Below are 21,075 nucleotides of genomic sequence, written 5' to 3'. Positions count from 1 at the left end.
TATCTACTGGCTTTGAAATACAGAAAAAACATTCGATAGTGATGCATCTGCCAGCAGTAAAGATATCACCACCTGTGATCAATTTCAGAATGTGAATCAAAGCTAGGAGAGGATTTACAGTGGGCAAACATTGACTTATTGGCTTATACATTAATGTTTTTATTCAGTTTATACATTATATAATTTTCAGGACAGTTCCTCTTTAAAGTCAACATAAAACTATCATATTTGCTTTTGATACATTCATTTTAGGGGTGAATTAGCCATTTCACCTCAAAATGCACAGCTAGAGCCCAGCAAAGAGAACCATTGAACTAACATTAAACTAATGATAGTTGCTTATGGGGCATGTAAGAACATATATTGTATGCAGGGAACTGTTACCAGTGTAAGCCAGCAAACAGAAGAAATACTGACCTTAAATTCCTTCAGACTTGCTTAGAAGCAAATGATAAGAAAGGGTGCCTGTAAGGAGTCTTCTCAAGGAACGTGACCATTTGACCATTTGTCTGTAAACCATTTTTGCATTGACATTTTCTGTTCACATGGGTAACTTCTGCATACACATTTCATAATCTTTTTCTCTTCAGGCAATTTCTGTAGTTGATGATGACTTTGGGGCCTATGTATGAAGGTGGCAACTGGCCTTCTTGCCAGAAATGTGCTGTTTTTGCAGAAATAACTGGGGAAATGGCTAGATTTATAAAAGTGGCAATCCGCTATCAAAATCCACTATTGTAATTATAAACCAGTGATCAGGCTTATTTCCACTTTATAGATCACCAAAATAGCATTCACCAGTTGAGAGTTAAAAGCGCTATAATAGGCTATAATGGGTAACAGAGGGGTTTCTTCCGAATGCCCTGTGCCCAGTTTGCTGCAAATTATCACTTTAATGGATGCCTGAGGCAGAGGAGAAAGTGGAGTTGTAATTACCTGGGGCTTCTTCCAGCCCAGTGCAGTCTATCATGTCTCTGGGTTTCCTTCCTGTCCCCTCTGTTGTGCCAGACAAAGCTCGCTGACTAGAATCGTTGCTGGCTACTGCACATATGCGGCCCCGGCCACACGCCTCCTCGATTGCGCTCATGTGGCCGGGAGTGTTCTGCGCATGGGCAGTTTGTAAAGACTTAAATTGCGCATGCACAGAATGCTCCCGGCTGCAAGAGCACAATTGAGAATGTGCAAGACCGCACATTTGGGGAGGGACAGCACCACAACTGAGGGGACCCGGAGGACTCTGAGGGACCTAATAGTCTGCGGGGGGCTGGAGGAGGCCCCAGGTAAGTAAAACTCCTCGCCTCAGGTTTTCCAGAGTAGTGCTCTATGCACTGCTACTTTTTCTGGTGAGCAGTAACAGTAGTAGTTGGTGATAAGTTACTCAATTCTGGTCTCCAGTTTAGGTTAATTATGCTACTGATTGCCACCAAAATAAATCCCCTTTTATAAAAGGTGTTCTAAAGGTCATATTTTACGATGTGGAGATCAAAAAAGGGTTTTTGTTTTTTTTGTTTGGTTGACAAGCACAGATCTGCACACATGTACATGCTTGTGTTTTCTCTGGCCACAAATGTCACGCTGACTGCACAGTCTTAATATAATCCTATCAAAAATTGTTTTGTATGAAGGAATTCCAGACTGAACATATTTTGAGCAGGCGGTTGGAGCTGTGATTGGCTGTCATAATGAGAGTGGCCAGCATTAGTGGCTGGTAATTTGGTGAAGCATTGTTTAGTGTTTGATCACCACATTCACCTGGGACATGCCACATAAATATTCCAGGGAAAATAGAGGTATTCTACACTATAACCTGATTAGTTATGTTTGTAGATAGATAGATAGATCCATTTATAGCTTTATAATACATTCCAAGGGACCAGGAAAAGTAGTTTACTTTGTCAGAAGTTTACTATATTAGAAGTTTACTATATCAGAATTGGTCATACATTGTATATTTATAAAGACGCGTTTGTTAGGACCTGAGGACTGAGTTTATTATATACAGAGGTTTACCATATCAGAGTTTCCTATAACGAGATACACACACACACACACACACACACACACACACACACACACACACACACACACACACACACACACACACACACACACACACACACACACACACACACACACACACACACACACACACACACACACACACACACACACACACACACACACACACACACACACACACACACACACACACACACACACACCAACACACACTGTGAAAAATATATTTACGTGATTTGGTAATACATTATACATGTAAGAAGAACGAATTAAGACAGTTTGTTATCTTTGTTACCCTTAGATGTTGGAGCGTGTAACCACCGGCACCTGTGCGCTGTGTACTACAATAAGAACCCCGGCTTTGAGGTGATACATGGGCTGCTGGATCGGATAATGCAGTTGTTATCTGTGTGTCCTGGTACAGAGAAAGGATACCAGATCAAGGCTTCCCAAGGTAAGACATTTACTGCATTACATAAGAGTATCCTGGAGTAGCACTGTTGTGGCTGCTCAGCGGAGTGCAGCTTTACAGAGGAGACTAGTGAAATTCACCAGAACTCTGATCAGCCAGAGCATTATATGTGAGGAGTTTGTTTGTATGGCTTTCTTTTGGGCACTCCAGTTTCTCCCCACATCCACAAAACATACCGAGAAGTTGTCTCTCCCCAAAATTGGCCTTAGACATTGATTCTGGTAGTGATTAATTGTTACAGACAGATGATGATGTAGAGTTAAAAAGCACAGTGGAAAACAGGTTCCATTTTTTTAGGCAAAGGCAACTGGAGTTCCATTGGTCCTTGGGTGTTCCTCCCATGTGTGTGTGATCACCCGCTTCTGTTGTGTGTGTGTGTGTGCAGCAGCAGAAAGTTTGGTGTCCTGAAAAGCAGCAGAATTGCCGGTCCCTGGAGAGCAGACATCTCAAGGTCTGGATAGCGTAAGTTGCAGGCAGCCTCCAATGTGTCCCTCTGCTACCTTTCACCCCCCCCCCCCCATGCTTTCTTCTGTTGCCCTGTGCCTCCTCTTGTACCTTTTTGTGCCTTCTTCAGTCCCCCTGTGCCACCTCTGCCCCCCGTGTGTCCCTCTGTGCCTCCCTCTGTGTTCCTGTACCTCCTTTATCCCCCTTTGTGGCTTCTTCTGTTCCCATGCCTCCGTCTGTCCCCTTGTGCCTTCTTTTGTCCCCTTGTGCCTTCTTTTGTCCCCTTCTGCTACCTCTGTCTCTCTGCGCATCCCTCTGTTCCAGTGTGCCTCTTTCTGTCCCCCTCTTCCTCCTTCTGTCTCCTTGTGCCTCCTTCAGTTACTCCATTCCTCTTTCAGTTTCCCTCTTCCCCCTTCTGTCTACTTGTGCCTCCTTCAGTTCCCTTATGGCCTCTTCTGTCCCCCTTTGTGCCTTATTCTACCCCCTTGTGCTACTTCTTCCCCCCCCCCCCCGGTGCATCTCTCTGTCACACTGTGCATCCTTCAGTTCCCCTTTGTGCCTCTCTGTCACCCTGTGCATCCTTATGCCCCCCCTTTTGCTGCTATCTGGCCCCGTCCCCCTCCTGTGCTCCCCCAGTCCATTGAGTAAATGCAGACTGTAGTGCAGCAGAAGGTGTGCTCTCACCTCCTCGCCAGAGTCCAGTGTTGTGTCTGTATGACCATCCTGTCTCCTGCTCCCTCTAGTGTTGGCACCTCACCTGCTTCATTATGCATGTAATTATGCTACACATGGTAGGAGATGCCTGGCACTAGGCTGAGCAGTGAGTGGGCAGTCAGAAGAACAGCACTAGACTGGAGGAGAGGTAAGAGCACAGTTTCTGTTGTGCTATACTCTGCATTTACACACAGGGCTCCAGGAGTACAGCAAAGGAGTTTGCAACGAATTGTGACAGGATCGGCGGGTTGTTTGTATCTCATGGACTCCCTGTATTAAACATGCATCTTGTGTGTGTGTGTGTGTGTGTGTGTGTGTGTGTGTGTGTGTGTGTGTGTTATCAAGATGTTGCTTGCTTATCAAAATTTCATAAAATGTTTGCTTGTCTTGCAAAGTGCTCTTAAAAGTGTTGTATAGTTGGTGGGGGGAATTGTATATAATGTAATATATCACTGCACTACTGTATATCGCCTCTTGACGAAGCCCTTCAGGGTGAAACTGGTCACTAGTTGAGGTGTGCGTGCGTGCGTGCGTGCGCACGCACGCACTGTATATATTAGATGAACACCCCATAAGTGTGTGAATTTGAGTGCCCTCTTGTTGCATGTGTCTGTTGCTAGCTTATGATATTACAGTTCTGTGTGGACCATGCTGGATGAGGGGGGAGGGGCTACACCCCACTCCATTTTCACTGTGAGAGTGGTGGAAGATAAGCAAAGAACCCCCCATACTTTCTAGCCGGCCCGGCAGTAGACAAAAAAAAAAAAGCTCTAGAGGTGTCTATACATAGATACACTTTATCTTACATTGTCTTATCTTTTACCTTTGTACCTATAGGGTTAGTCCGATTGGACAAATAGTGTATGCTCTTAAAGTGTACCTGAGGTGACATGTGACACAATATGATAAACGTGTATGTACAGTGTAAACATAACCAGGCTGTTGTATTTGTTTCATCTTGCTGCATGAAAGAGTTCATTTTCAGGTATAGCAGTGAAGCTTTGTCTGTACCTGGGAATATAGTAGCAACAAACACGATGGAGGCTGGCACTTCCAATAGTATTAAGCTCCTTTATTGAAACATGAATAAAAGCAATAAAAATGGCCAAGCGGCCGCTAGGCCATTTTTATTGCTTTCATTTTTATTGCTTTTATTCATGTTTCAATAAAGGAGCTTAATACTATTGGAAGTGCCAGCCTCCATCGTGTTTGCAGCTACCTGGGATCCAAAGGTGTGAGGACCCGCTGAGGCTTAGGCACCCATCCTTCCCCTCTTTAAGTGGAGTGCCACTCTTTTTACTATTGATTGAAGATCCTGGGAATATAGTAAACGTCAGTGATAAGCAAATTACAGCCATACAAGTTTTCCTGGCAGAATGCAACTTCTGAGAGCAGAGTGAGAAAGGAAAAGGTCAATAGTTTGTGTATTTTCACTCAGGGACGCTTAATAGGCTGCCACTGAGCAGAGACAACAAAACATTCAATCTGCTTTGTAAATGTTTAAATATAAAATAAAACCACGGGCTATCTAAAAATAATACATTTTTAGGAGTAGGAGGATAAATACAATTGGTTATCTCATCAGTGTATTTTCACCTTAGGGCCATTTTAAACCTAGTTCCATTCAATCCAAGGTTTCAAAGAAACAGTATATACAAGTATCCATTTATAGAAAGAATAAGGTCAGTACAGAAACTTTTCTTTCAATCTTGTTTCATAGAAACATTTGAAAAATGAAGCCGACCTTATGGAAACCCCTTCTTTAAAAATTATAATACTAATATTGAATTGAATTGAGTGTGGCTACATTTGGGATATAACATTTTCACTTTTATTTTAGTTAAAAAAATCATAAGATTATCTGATCTTATTTTGTAAACTAAGTTCGCACACTGTAACAATTTTAGATAACTGAAACAGAGCGAGTAATGAGAAATATTTAGTTATTATCCTATTATACTGTTTACTGAAATCTGTCTGTCAGAAAACAGGCAGTTTGTATAGCAAACAATTTGCATAGGAACTTGGAGGAATATTGGCAGTAGAACACATGGGTGGTCATTACTGGTTTTGTAACCCGATTTATCCGTTAGCACTCGGCCCCAGCTGAGAGGAATCCACCAGACACTGACTCAGATGCGATTATCAAGGATTTATTTGTGACCTAACAGTGGTCACTGGTAACTTCACTCAACCAGTAACACTTCAACAACAAAATACACTTCCCTTGCACATCACTTGTCAAATAATACAATCTTCTCCTTTTCACAGCCGGTGCACCGGTAAAAGCTGCGGAATAAAAAGATTAAGTTAAACAATAACTTTTAAATAAATTTGAGCTACAACAGATCTTCTTCTACAATCATCAACCACTTTACAGCATAACACATTTGAACACAGTACCATTCACTGAGGCATAAGGGCATGGGTAGGGACAGGTCTGCTGAGCAATTCAGTTCCTAAACAGTCTCAGTCCCTTTCAACCAAGTCCAAGCTATATTGCTCAGCAAAATCTTGGGGAACTCGTGACTCTTTTCAATATGGTACTGAACAGTTTCCACGGTTTGTTGGTTGGCAATATGGCATCCAAAAGCATGTTCACTTTACTCGGAAGATCTCTTAAGCTTTTACTCTTTATACTGTATCTCAACTCGCTATACTCTTGAGCACCACTTATTTGAATGGGGCTTCCCAAAATAACAAACAAAAATAAAGAATAAATCAAATAATCAAAAAGGGTTAGAGAAATAAAAGTAAATAAAATAACGCACAACAGTGACCAATGTACCCAGCTATACCATCAATATCACCCTCCTGCAATATAACTCTCTTTCTATGCAATTTGAACTCTAGGCTGAATAAGCTCTAATTTTTTTAGGTTGTAAAACTTGTAATCCAACTTGGTTGACTCTTTATCTCTGTCAGATGTCGCTCCACTTTTCACTGTAGTACACTTCAGTATCACAAGATGCAATTAAACTCCTTCTTCACTTATCTTCTTTAATGCTGACAGGTTAACAGACTCAGTTATCTCTCACTGACAAGTTCTCTTTATTTCCACGGCTTTTGTTATCCTTCTCTCTCTCTCGGGCTGTGCGCGTAGGTAATACCCACATCACACTTTGGTTCACTTCTTATATCAGACTTTCAGTAATACTGCAGAACTGAAGAACAAATGAAATCTGAGCTTAGGACTTGAAAGCAGCTTGACAGGAATAATGTCTCTGTATCAGGATTACTGCGAACGGTTGGCTGTGTCAGCTCTAAGGGGAGCTTGATGGAGGCTGATCACTTTTCTGATGGCAGAAAGGCTCACACACTTAACACATTCAGCAGTAGAGTCTTTTTCTTTGGCTGTGCAGCTCTATCTTGCATCAATACATGAATTATCATCACATTGTCTCTGTCTCTTTATCAAACAGGCAGTCTCTAGTCACACCACATTGATCAGAATATGCCTTCTCAGTACTTTGGGTTAGCTATCTTTCTGTCTCAGCAAACCTCCACTGAACATTAGCCCGTCTCTGACTACACACTGTGGCTTGTAGCTGGCTCAGAGACCCATACTCCTCTGCACTGCTAGAGTCCCTCTCCCTCCATGTTAGCTCAGATCTTGCCTGCACACACCGCCTCTGGCCTCCGGTAGCTGTCTGTCCTGGCTGCCGCTGCCCTCCTTTCTCTGCTGGTGGTCTCTGGGTCTCCGCCGGGTCCCCTCCTTGACTCATGGGGGTAACTGCTGCGGCCGTCTCCCTCAGCCTCCTCTCACGCTCACCGCCGGTTCCTTCCTCTTTCAGAGCACTCCCCTGACTGACTTGGCACGCTGAGGGAAAACTGGTTAAAACCAGTTCCCTCTAGCTAGGTCTCGCGCACTCTGCGCCTGCGCTGCGCTCTCTGACCAGCCGCGTGGGGCTTCTAGAAGATTCCACTACTTTGTGTACATGGTCGCCTTAGCAACCAGTTTATGCGACCATCTCAGCAACTAAGCCTCTCTTTCTGTGCGCCATTTTAGTTCCACAATACTGCATTTAAAGGCGCAGTACACACAATATGTCAATTTCACAGAATAAAGGCAAATTACACTCCTACTTCACAATACCACTTTTTAAAGGGTTACAGTGTTTGTTGTGTACTTGTGTACACTTGCATGCTCCAAAGACTCCAACTCCTCTATAAGCTTATGAACGATGCAAGAATTTTTTTTGAAACTGTGAGCAGGTAACACGTGGTGGTAAGGCAGTGACATTGAACATTGAGATGACTGTTCATGTCAATGGGTCGTCATCCCACAAACAAGCTTGTGTGAAAAAGGCTGTCTACCATGTTTTGTTTTGTCAGTGTTCTGACAGATGGGTATCTGTTTGGTGTAATCCGGTAATAAAAGGCCTAGAAATGGTCAGCTTTGAGTGTGGTTACTGTTTTTTTTGACTGACAGTGTCTATCACAGATGTACTGAGTTGAATCCATGAATAGTGGCACAGGTTCCTGCACTCTGGTGGGAAGTCAATGGCAGTGAATCAGCATTGGGTGCTGATTTTGGGCACTGACATTTACATGTACAAAGCCAAAGTGCCAACTTGGGACATTTCAGTCCCAAGTGCTTAATTTTCGCCCATGCAAATTCCACAGCACCAGCTCCCAATGCGTCGATGACTGATCATAGGAAGCATAGGATATCACAATGCTGCTACTGGGTGCTTGGAATTGGCAGAGCATGTGAAAACGTTGGAAGGTGAGTATTGGTTTGGGGGGGGGGGGGGGGAGGTGAAGGGGTACATTTGTTTTTATTGGTTTGAGTTAGGAGGTTAGGGTTAGGCATTGGGGGATGGGGGGCACATCTGGATGTCGGTAAGGGTTAACCATGAAAAAGTAGTTAGAGGGGGGGGGGGGGGGGGGGTTAGCCATCAGGAAGCAATTACATTTGGCGAGCAATTATGAGTAAACATCAGGAATGTGTTAATACGGGAGAGGTTAGGGTTTGATGCAGTTACTGGAAGGGGTTAATGTAATGTGCAGGTAACATTTAGACCATGGGAAGGAGATTTCACTAGAGGATTCCTCTAAGCGGCATGGGGGTGACAGAACAGTCCCCTGAAACCTAATCATATAGTGAGTGGCAAACATGCGGAACGGAAGCCCACACCAGTGGTGAACTGCCATGCAGCTAAATTATACACATATGTATATTGATCGACCCAGACTTAGAGAGACTTGTGAAGCTTTGATCATGTGCTAAACCAGGAAATAATCACAAGAAATCAGACACTTACTAATAGATCATCAGATAACGCAGATCACATACATCTCCATGAATTTTCATATACACCATCATCGCTACATGTAATGCATCCATTCCCTCTGATCCATATAATGTCCACAGTAATGACAGGGAATTCATTCCAGAGTTTCCCTGAAATTTACCTTTTATGTAATAGGCGGTATTGCTGAATGGATACCTATAAAAATGCTGGACACTGCCGGTGGTAGAATATCGGTACAATTACAGATATTTTACTACTTAAGTCCTATAGTAAAATATCAGTAATCTTTACCCATATTTTGCTATGACCTAACCTGACCATTCTCTCACACAGAACTCTACCTATGCCTAACCCTAAAACCCCTCCCCTCCTGGGTGCTGCCTAACCTTAACCACTCCCCCTGCAGCCTAGCCTTAACCCCCCCCCCTCTCCTTCTCCCCCCGATTCTAACCTTAAAGTGGATCTCCATCCAAAAATTAAAAACCCGTCAGCGCAGCTGTAAAGAAAAGTTATATTTACCTGTGGAGTATTGTCCCACAAAGCCGGCCCGAAGCCCCTGCATCACTCCACTTCCGGTGCCTGGCCTCCCCTCTCTCCTCGTAGAAAAAATGCTGACTGGTTTTTGAACGGAGATCCACTTTAACAACTCCATGCCTAACCTTATCCAAACCACCCACCCCTCTCCCTACACTACCCCCTGTCACCATAGGTGGCAATAGTAAAAGCTACTATTAGTGGCTGGGAGCCCGCTATTTATGGGGTGCCATAATTAGCATTCCTTGCCGCTATTTCCAGCTTTCATTATTGCCACCTATAGCAGTGACATTTTTAGTGGCACTTGTCCTTAGCCATTTATACCCGTTCCGTTGCTGAATGGCTGGGATTGTCATTAGGCAAAAGCACTTTCCCTTAAAGGGATACTTAAGTCTGATAAAAAAAAAAATGACTTTTACTCACCCGAGGCTCCCCTCAGCCTCCTGCAGCTGAATGGTGCCCTCGCCGTGTCCCTCCGATACACCTGGACTCGCCGGCGGCCACCTCCGGTTTGGCCGTCACCAGCCGACATTCTGGGGACGCGGCTGATTATCCGCGTCCCTGGCCGCAATAGCATTATAGAGGGCGCTATTGCAGCCGGGGACGCGAATAATCAGCCGCATTCCCAGCCTGTCGGCCGTTGACGGCCAAACCGGAAGTGGCCGCCGGCGAGTCCAGGTGTATCGGAGGGACACGGCGAGGGCACCGTTCAGTTGCAGGAGGCTGAGGGGAGCCTCGGGTGAGTAAAAGTCATTTTTTTTTTTTATCAGACTTAAGTTTCCCTTTAAGTAGCCTCCGTCTCTAGAACCACTCATCATTTTGGCATGCAGTTTTTACTGACCAATCTCTAAAGTATTCTGCCATATGCAGTTCCCCAGTATTGTACAAAGTTGTCTTTATCAATGCAGTGACCTGTTTGCAAACCCTGGTACTAGCATGACCAGGCGCCGGAGACAATAATAGAAGAACTGCTGATGTTCTGGAATGTAAATATACACATTAGCAGCTCTTGATGTCTTTGGCATTGCTGAATAGTAGATTAGCCCCACTGATCCCCATATGTTTACAGCTGTTAGAGCCCATGAACATATGAATGCTACAGAGATTGTCATGCACCTTCTGTCCCTCCAGCGCACTTAGGGAGTGTACACCTGACCCAGGTCACAACCTCTGCGCCTCTCTGTGGGCAGGGGCCGTGAAAAATTATCACAGTTAAATTGTGCTGTGTTGTTGCTGGATTTACAGGAGCAATCCTTGTAACCCAAGCTGTGTGTTAGCTGTTGTCTTATTCTATTAGGGGACTGGAACATAATCAGCGGGCCTGAGACCTCCAGGAACTGCTTGTTATGAATTGCATTAGCCCTCTCACACTAAATCATTTGTGATAGATGTGAAGACAAAGTGGATGTCTGTCTGTAATCCATGATCCAATGAAATGATTAACACCAGGGCATTGCTATTTCTGACATGGAAATCTGCACTGCTAATTACACGTTCAATGGTTCTGATTTAAATGGTAGAAAGTAAGCAATGCCGCTAACTGCTAATCGCTGAGTAAACATTTCTGTGCAAGCATACAAGAAAACACCAGTCACAGAATTTTCTAAAAAAACCAAAAAAAAAAAAACCCTAAGAACAGACTTGAACCAAGAATTGTGCTTCATTCCCATCAGTAGTTGATAACTCCCCCCCCCCTTTCCCAAGAGAAATCTTTACCTTTTCTTGAATAGATCATCAGGGAGGGTCAATATGGCTGATATTGTGGTGACACCCCCCATCCCCCCCCCCCCCCCCGTGTGGTGTCATTACCAAAAAACAAGCAACACCCATGCTAACCTTGAAATAAAACACATCTATAAATAGATAAATACTACTTTTATTTACATAACAGATGTATTGTGCTATCAACGTAATGATTTTTGTGAATTTTATAAAGGACAAGCAGAAAATCCTATTCTAGGCAGTGGCCATTTTGCCAAGCTAATGCTGACATCATATCCTCCCTGACTCTTGTTTTCCCCCCTCCTTTCTCTTGCTCATGTATTCATTAGCTGCCCTCCTCCAAGAGTCTTCAGACACTCCCACTGAGGTGTATACTAGGAAGTGCACTTTTTTTTTTTTTTTTTTTTTTTTTTTTCTACTCCAATCGCTGAGTTGCTTGTAAACACAAGTGAGCGGAGGTGTTTCAGATAAGAAGCCAGGAAGGGAAATAAATGGAAGAGGAGGAATATATTATAGATTAAAAAAAGGACTCCCAGCATTCAACTGTTTGGCACTGACTACTAAAGGGCCAGTGCTCCTTAAGTATGTGATAACTCCAAATCATAACAGCAGAAAAAGTTTTGCAAGTTTTTAATGCAGGGTTAGCATCTTTATCACGTTATACACTCAGACCAGTTGCTGTGGAAATTTGATTTTTATGGTGACAATACCGCAATACCGCTTTAAGGACTCTGCCTCTGACACAGAAGACCTGGATTCAAATCTCAGCTCTTCCTGTTCAGTAAGCCAGCACCTATTCAGTAGGAGACCTTGGGCAAGACTCCCTAAAACTGCTACTATAGAGTGGCTGCAGCTGTGGTGCTTTGAGTCTGCCAGGAGAAAAGTGCAATATAATTGTTATTTGTCTTGCCTTGATCACAGGCACAAAGTCTAAATAGCAGAATGGCGTATTTAGCAACACAAGCGTCCAGGAGAGCGGCGACCTACAACCCGCGAGCTATCTGCTGGGCAGATCTACTCAATTCCAGAGAGATGCAGCAAAAGAAGATTATGTTGGCATCAGTTGCCACAAAGCAAACTTTTCCCATTGTTTATCTAGGCACCTCTGACGCCTGACTTCAGCAGCTGCACACCTCTTTCAGTGTAACAGCTAGACAAGGGTATGAGTGAATAAAAGTGTCACCCTCCCTATTCCTCTCTCCATAGTATCTTTTAACGTCCTTTGATATCTTGTTTGAATTTACTCTGTTCTCCTAAATGACTGGTCTGTTTGGATGGCTTTGTGCTAAGAAATTACTTTGAATCCCATTCACACTACTTGTGTGTGTTGATGCTGTAACCTTCAGACAAAAGGCTGAGAAAGTCTCCACTACAATAGTCCCAAGTGGATGAAACACTTTAGTCCTGATTGGATGAAGTTCTTTATTATCAGGTCCGCGAGGTTGAATTTGCATCAATCCTCAGATGGAGCTTTCAGATGTTACCAGCGCAGCCCAGCTGTAGATGAAAGAAACATTAAGTGTTTCTCAGATTTTAGCCTTGAAAGCTGCGTCTCAATTGCTGCCTGTAAGCCTTCACTTCCGCACATCCTATCAAATTATAGGACTGGCGAGGTATGTTCTAAGCCTATAATATTACCCTAAAGATTTTTTTTTCTTCCCAGTTTTCATCTTGAAGCACACACTAGAAAGAAACTGAAATGCATTATTCCATCAGATAAGAGGAGCCCTCTCTTTGATATTTAATTGTCCATAAAATGTGATAAAGATTAGTCGATACAAATGACACTTTGCGCCCTGAGCTCTTAACTCTTGCCTTGTCTCGGTGACACTCCAATAAAGGCTGCAGTATGGGCAGGCAGGACGCTATGGGTTAATTGGGCTTGTCTGTCCAAATGCAGAAGTCACAGGACTGTCTGCAGAAGCTGTAATTATCTGATTATTCACAGGCCAGTGGACTCTGGAGAAAAAAAGGTGACATCTATGGCTTTAGGGGAATAAGTATCTGTCCTCCAGTAGCGTCATGGCTGCTGAACTTTACATCTGTTCATACGCAGTTCACAGACACATCTGTCAGGTTCTGCCATTCAGTCATTCTCAGAGCTGGAGAAAGTTAATTATACAGGAGGATACATGTCAGCACTCAGAGAGGAAAGTTCCCCTAACGTATTAATGACCATCATCATCATCATCATCAACTGGTACATGTTGGTCTAGATTACTAGACTAGACACAAAAGTCAGGATTGGTTTATGGACCCTTTGTTCCATACTTTTGCTCTGTAGATACCGTAAAGTGTAAAGCTACTTTGAAAAGTAAGGCAATGCATAGTATTTTTAAAATGTATACCAAGAGAGAAAAAAAACTCCCTCGGGATTGGAGGACTTCTCAGATCAAATTTGATATATTTGTCTGTAACAGAACGCTGTTGCTTGCCAAGGAGTGAAGAGCAGTACAAAGATGAGTGTCTAAAGTATGGTGGAGATTCCTTACTGGTACACTTGTCCTACAAAAACCATACATTAATAACAAAAATATCAGATTGTGCCCTACAAGGATAGGTGAGGAGATGAGGGGAGTGTGTACCTTTATCAGACTCTGAAAAAGAAGGAAGTTCTTGTTAGGACTAAGAGACACTGAAGTGAAAAAAAAATGATATAATGAATTGGTTGTGTACTATGAATAATTACTAGAAGATTAGCAGCAAAGAAAATATTCTCATATTTTTACTTTCAGGTACATAGTGTGTTTTCTAACATTGCATCATTCTCTAATATTCGCAGATTACACAACACTCTGCATTCAAAATGATTCTTTCAGAGCAGTCTGTGAACTAATGACCTCTCCTCTGGCAGAGAAAAAGAAAAGTGTTCACTTACAGTTGAGATAATAAAAGTCAGAAGACAGCCCTCTCCACGACTTTGAAAGTCGTAGAGAATAATGGCTTTTTTGCATAGAGATAACAACTGGAGTTTCTTAACTCTTCCTGTACTGGAAACAATTACACTGATGTATCTGATCTTAATGTTTTATTTCTTAGCTGTACTACACCTACAAATAATAATATCATCATTTTTTTTTCGCTTCAGTGTCTCTTTAAGCCAAGCGCGTTTTGATCCGCTTTTTGAATCACGTATATTTTGCCACGGTAAGATATGCAGTAGGACAATAAGAATCCTGGTAACTATTTCCATCTGTGTGATTCGATTCTCATCCAAATGCAAACGCTACCTCTGCTGCATTTTTGGAGCATGTATGGATAGGAGTGTAAAAATTGTATAGTCAAATTATCAGACATATGCTGGTGCGATTTGCATTTGAGTTTTGTGATTTTTATTTATTTTTATTTTTTTTAATGTGAAAAGGTCCTTAGTGGCTGAAGGGAATGTCCTTACCTTAAAGGATACCTGTAACCGCCCATGAAAGAAAAAGTTGCATACTCACCAAAGAAAAGGGAAGGTTTTGGATCCCTTAGGCCTCTTTCACATTACATATAATCACGTGCACGAACCCGATTTTGTGCACGCGTTATGACCTGCGGCGTAAGGTGGGGAAGCTGCGGTGTGAAGCTGATAAGCAGCGGTAGGTCTAATTCACCCAACAGGAAAACGCAGCGGCTAGACGATTAGAAGCTCCCAGATGCGTTACAACCTAACGCTCTGGAACGCTTTACGTTTTAACACATCTGGGAGCTTTTAATTGTCCAGCCGCAGCTACGTGCGAGTCCATCTGTGGCAGGTGCTGGAAAGTGAAGCCGGATCCATCAAAATCACAACTTTTAACTTACAGGACTTAAAGGGAATCTAAACTAGATATGGATGTTTCCTTTTAAACAATACCAGTTGCCCCGCAGTCCTGCTGATCTTTGGCTGCAATAGTGGCTGAATCACACACCTGAAACAAGCATGCAGCTAATCCAGTCTGACTTCAGTCAGAGCACCTGATCTGCATGCTTGTTGAGGGGCTGTGGCCAAAAGCATTAATTCGAGACACAGGATCAGCAGGAGAGTCAGGCAACTGGTATTATTTTAAAAGGAAAAATCCATATTCTTCTCAGTTTAGGTTCCCTTTAAGGATCTGCTGTGAATGTCTTGCTACTAGATACTGTGCTTCAATGGGTAAGAGCTGTTTTGGTGGCACAAAGGGGGCTTATACAATAGGAGTGGAGTTGTTTTAATGTTTTGGCTGATGGCGTGTAAACACACCGATTAGCCATTGTAACAGGAGTAAAAGCAGATGCGTGCTCTCTGCACAGCAGGTAGATGGGTGGAGTATAAGAGAAAAACAAGATCGTTATTAATGCAATATAAAAAACGGATTAAAAGTGTCGGGCACACAGGAGACCCCACAGGGAGCTGTAATGACCCATCAAGCAGTATCTACAGTCTGGCAAATCTCCAGCTGTGTGTAACATAACGGGTTGCCTCCGAGCTCAATTACTTCCCTAATCCAAGTTTCACTAGATCTTCTTAATTATTATTTAAAGCGTTCCCAACATTTCATGCCCACTTAGAGCTGCTCTGGGATTTTTCGGTGGAAAGTGCTAGTTACAGGTGCAGGCTGAAGGAGTATGCCTGCTGGCTCCTGTAAATAGGGACACGCTTAATGAAGCAGGAGGTGCCACCCAGCCTGCTAAGGTGCAGGTCAGTGAGGGTGGAGGGTGTAATATTCCATTCTCCACACTTTGGTATCAGCAGGTGCAGAAATCTGTAATACACCTGCAGAAGCCTTCCAGTAAGTCATCCTGCAAATAGCTTCTAATATAAAGGCTTAGGGTTCGGCTCAAGATGACAATATTAGAGGGTACACCTATCACACACAAAAACTCCTTTGTGGATGATTAAGTGCTCCTGTAAACTGCCCACATCCACTTTTTTTTAATCATCTTTTGACATTTTGTTTTTGGAATTTCCACAGATATAGGAGTCGAGCAGAACACTAGACAAAACTCAGGTCTGCTTAAATGATACCTAAGTGACAGGAATGTGCGGCTGCAATGTTTATCTCATTAAACGAAAAATGTTACCTGTCCCTTTATGCTGATTTTTTGCCTGAGCCTATTCTAGTTGGTACCTGGCAAGGTGCTAAAAAGCCTCACTTGAGCGCCTAACAGCCCTCGCTTGGATGCATGTCGCTGTGTAGTAAAGCATCTTTGAAGCCTGTGGCGGGGCTCCCCATTGGTTCAGGTCCAATCAGAATCCTCCCTGAGGATGCCGGAGTGGCAGGTAGTGATGATCAGCAAAGATTCTACAATCAAGATTTTAAGAAGGAAGAAAGAAGTAAAAGACGAAAGAAGTGATGGAAGAAAACAGAAGAACATTTTTTCCCCACATAATAAAGTTTACTATACCATTTGTTAACCCTAAATAAGTACAGGGTCAAACGTGACATCTGGGGGTTCCCATTATTAAAGGAGCTTCCAGATTCCGAATAATTCCCCCAGGACATATGCACCCCCACATTCTCCTGGTCACCGGAGGTGGGGAAGAGCCCCTTGTTCATGATATGGACAAGGGCTCTGTAAGAGAGGGGGAGGCTTTGTCACCATCCTTCCACCTCAAGCACCCCTGCGGCCCTGTTCTGAGAGCACTCATGGGCAGAGAGGAAGTGGCAGCTCTTCCTTCCCTCTGCCTGTCCGTAACTCCGCCCCCTCCACTCAGCGCTATAGTTAAGTATTTGTTTTACTGCACACAGCGTGCAGGGTAGCTGCGCTATGTGCGGGCTTGTGGTGATTGAGGTCAGAAGCATATCCTACCTCAATTATCACAAGCCCGCACACATCGCAGCTCCGTGGCGTGTTGTGTGCAGCAGATCATAAGGGGAACTGTAGCGGCAAGTGGAGAGGGCTGAATTATGGACGGGCAGAGGGGAGGAAGAACTGCCACTTCCTCCCCGCCCATATTCGACTTTCTACGCAGTCGAAAATTATGACCGAGCAGAACGGGGGTTACAGGGGGCACGGGAGGGGGGAGGATGGTGCTGTTTGCTAGTCTCACAGCACCAGTAACAAAACCCTTATTAGAAATATTGGGGCCAAGGTCGGGGTCAGGAGTACTTTAACCAGGACCCTATCCAGCCACTGCCAAGAGGTCTTTACCTCGAAATAACGCTGTTACTTGGTAACAGCTTTTTTCTCCTCTGTTTATCAGGGACTTGTTCCACTTTGCTGGATTCAACCTTTGGGTTGTAGGTGCATAACTGTCCTTTATTATTGAAATCAAATTGTATGCTGTACACCATTGCTCAATGTATTGTATGTAGAAACCTTTTGTCATTTCTATATTTCTTGCTAGTGTCTGTGCAATTGCACATTGGATACATATTTTGTTGAAATAAGACAATATAAGCACTTTTTGCAAACAAATCTATGCTGGTGATCGTGTATTGAATTGAATTCAAGTATAAGTCTGCCCTGCCAAGTTAATGACTGCACTGCATAAAGTATTGCAGGAATTAACCTCTCCTGGACCTGAAGTGCAGCCATTAACTCCTCCAGGTCCCCAAGTATAGCAATGATCCACTCCCCCTCCTTAGTAAGCCCTGCATCGCAGTATCTTTCCCCCTGCCCTTTCCTTGTTAATTGTTGTGGCCAGGACTTTCGGACCTCTGTTTTGTTGGCATTTCCTTTATCAAGAAAGTGTCACTTGTTACTGGGTAAATTGTTGCAAATGTCACTAATAGCGCACACATTGCTCATGTCCTCAGTGTTGCAGCCATTGGTTGGTAAACAATGTTAGTGTCCCAAAGGCAATGGATGCCACTAAAACCTTCTAATATCTAAAGTAAGATATGCAAAGTAGTGGTTTTCCAAGCAATAGGTGTTGGGGTGGGGAGCAATCATGCTGGCTGCTGCGCAGCGCTCTACGAAGGCTTTGAGTCAGAAATGTAGGTCTGACTCGAGTACAAGTCAACCCTTATACTTTTAATTAGTGATCAGACATGCATGTCTAGATCTATAGTCTAGTATATTCCTTTTGAGCAATGGGTATTGCCTGACTGTCCTGCTGATCAACTGCCTCTAACACCTATACATACATGATCCAAGTCTGACCCAATTAGCTGCATGCTTGTTTCAGGTCTGTGATTCACACTGCTGCCAAAGAGATCAGCAGGACTGCCAGGCAACTGGTGTTGTTTAACAGGAAATAAATATGGCAGATTCCAGATCTTCTCAATTCAGGTTCTCTTTAAAGAGGAGCTGTCAGCCATACTATTTTAGAAAAAAACACATATATAAGTAGATAAATACTTGCACTACGTACATAACATATGTATTGCACTGTCCACGTTTTGATTTTAGTGATTTTTCTACAGTAAAAAAAGAGAAACTCCTTCTTGCCATTTCCCATTTTAAGTGTGGCTATTTTGAATCCAATCCTGATGTAATTTCCTCCTTTACTCTCCTCTGCCTGATTGTGTATGCACTGCCGCCCTTCACTATAGAAAGTGCATTGTCTCTCCATGAGAAATATTGGCCAATCAGGGAGGAACAGAGGTGTGGGAGGGGAAAACAGGAGTGAAAGAGGCTTCATCCAATCAGGCTGCATTAGTTAAGTCTGAGGGGAACTCAGACTTAACTAATGTCTGTAGAAGAAAGCTAGCAGACACATGCATGGGATTTTATTTTCTTTAAAAAAATGGTGGGCTGGGCTCAGGCTTAGTGGGGTGTGGCTAGAGGCCTCATACCTAGTGTGCTGGGCTCAGGCCTGGCCTAGTTGGGTTGGAGGCCTCAGCAGTGATGGGGGGGGGGGGGGGGCTGGGAGTGAGGTGGTCACAGGCAGAGAACTTACATTATGCAGTCAGGCTGCATGTACCTAAAATGTCTGCTGCTGCTCGTGCTCGCTGCTCTGGCACATCTTGGATGGCTCAATCTGGATGAAGCTGGCTTTGTCTGGCTTGCCTAAGCCCGATTTCATGGATTCTAAGCACATTACAGGCAGCCATATTCTATAAAATCCTATCTAATAAAGTATAATAATAAGTGTCTCTGCGTCCCGTGTGTGTCCCTGCATCTGCGCTACTGTGCATGTGCCACAGTGACAGCAGTTGTTGGGATCCGAGCAGGACAGCCAGGGGATTGGACGGGCATGTGCACACGCACGTGGCGGGGGCACGCGCATGCGGCAGGCGTGCACTAACAGGTGTTGGCCATTATTAAATTGGCTAAGGTCCCTAGTATTTTAAAGAAATCATTTAAATAAATCTTTCAAATCATTTACAGCCACCTGACATTTTAAATCCTTAATTTCTTGCACAGGCAGCACTCAACTCTTTTTCATGACAGGTTGGCTAAATTCTACCATATAGTACGAGAACTTACTTTCACAATCTGTTCATAGTATTCAAAATCTGTTGGCCATCATGCTACATGGATGTCATTGGCAAATCCGAATTGCATAAGGGTTTAGGCTGCATACACCCCTCCAATTTTGATTGGCCAATGTTACCACTTCCATGTAGTGTGAGCGCTTACCTACACTCTGTTCATAGTATTTAAAATTTGCAGGTCTGCATACTACATGGAAGTGGTAAAATTGCCCAGTCATTGGCCAATCAAAATTGGAAGTGTGTACGCACCCTTATACTGCCTGCAGAGCCATTCACTACTCAATACCTTATATGCCTCCAATCCAACCAGCTATTTTGCTTTCTTTACTAAGCATATCCTTCTTGAGAGGAGCCGAGCCCAATAAGTACTAATTTGTTAGTCTTGTGAAAAAAAATAAATAAACAAATAGCGATGGTAGTTCCACTTTTACGTCAGGACTTGCAGTTTAACACTAAAAGGTGGCCATACATCTATTGACTTTGCGGAAGACCATCTGATTTCATAATTATTGAATCAGATGAAAACTGGTGCCGCCAAGAAGTTGCCCGATCGACGATGCAGCCAATTGGGGCCAAAATTGGTTGCATGTATTGTTTCGGACATGTTGCAAGATGTCGGGCTGTCGTGGTCGATCGGGCGGTAACAGCGAGTGATATTGGTAGGAGCGACGAAACCCCCGGTGCTCTCCCCCCTGGTGCACTATACTTTACCTGTCCGTGTACACTACTGGCTGCTGGGCTCCGTCCACAATCCTCATACACGCACTCCATGTGGTTGCTGGAGTAAGGTAAGTGCATGCACGTGTGTGATGTCACGCACGCCCACGTATACCACGGGAACCGCGTGGGGTGTGTGTATGAAGACAAAGCCAGCGACGGACAGGTAAAGTGTACTGTACCAGGCACCAGAGGACACATTTTACATGATGGGGGGGGGGGGGGGGGGTCAGCGGATTCAGCATCACAAGGCCTGCAGTGTATAGGCAGCCAACAAATCTTTCTCTAATTTCATTAGAGAGAGATCTGTCTCTTTATCAATCTGCCCATATGTCGTCTGAATTATAAGCACCTTAAATCTAATATTGGGTAGATGCAGCTGGCTCCACTGATTGGAATATCAGTGGTGAGCATTTGAAGTTAGAGACTACAGTTTTCCCCACTTCCACCTAAAAGTGGCCTTCTTGAAATGGTAGCAACATCTGTTTTTTGCATTATGTTGTTTTATAATGAAATATGACTAATACAACAGTAAGAACACAGCGCTCTGTTTTGCTGCAGAATATAGGCAGGGTGTGCAGATGTCTCCACCTGAGCCTATAAGACATAAGGAGCCTGGGGTCTGCTTCCTTTATTGTTATTCAGTTAAGGGACACTTTCACTTTTAAAGGGACTCCGTGCAGTGTAGAAACTATGGAAAGATGCATATCATTTTAAAGCTCTCTTTCTCCTCTTTCCAATGATATATAAACCACCGCCCTACGCCTTTTAGTTTTCGTTATTTTCGCGATTGAAATTGCTGCGGCCACAATTTCGTTCGCGAAGATAGAGAAAACTAAAAGGCGTAGGGCGACGATTTAGGGGTTGT

The 21,075-nt window shown here is 43.6% G+C and overlaps 1 protein-coding gene across 1 annotated transcript in view; it reads left to right on the top strand.

The window, feature by feature from the left end:
* Window positions 1-21,075, top strand: part of FARSB (phenylalanyl-tRNA synthetase subunit beta) — an 81,697-nt gene that overhangs the window by 58,156 nt on the left and 2,466 nt on the right. Inside the window, exon 16 of the mRNA XM_068280559.1 lies at window positions 2,321-2,473. Within this exon, the coding sequence (XP_068136660.1) occupies window positions 2,321-2,473 (153 nt within the window). The remainder of the gene's footprint in view (window positions 1-2,320; window positions 2,474-21,075) is intronic.

This window comes from Hyperolius riggenbachi, chromosome 4, assembly GCF_040937935.1.
Source record: "Hyperolius riggenbachi isolate aHypRig1 chromosome 4, aHypRig1.pri, whole genome shotgun sequence".
Taxonomy (NCBI): domain Eukaryota; kingdom Metazoa; phylum Chordata; class Amphibia; order Anura; family Hyperoliidae; genus Hyperolius; species Hyperolius riggenbachi.
The sequence above is the reverse complement of the archived record's forward strand: the minus strand, read 5'-3'. Positions and strand labels throughout refer to the sequence as shown.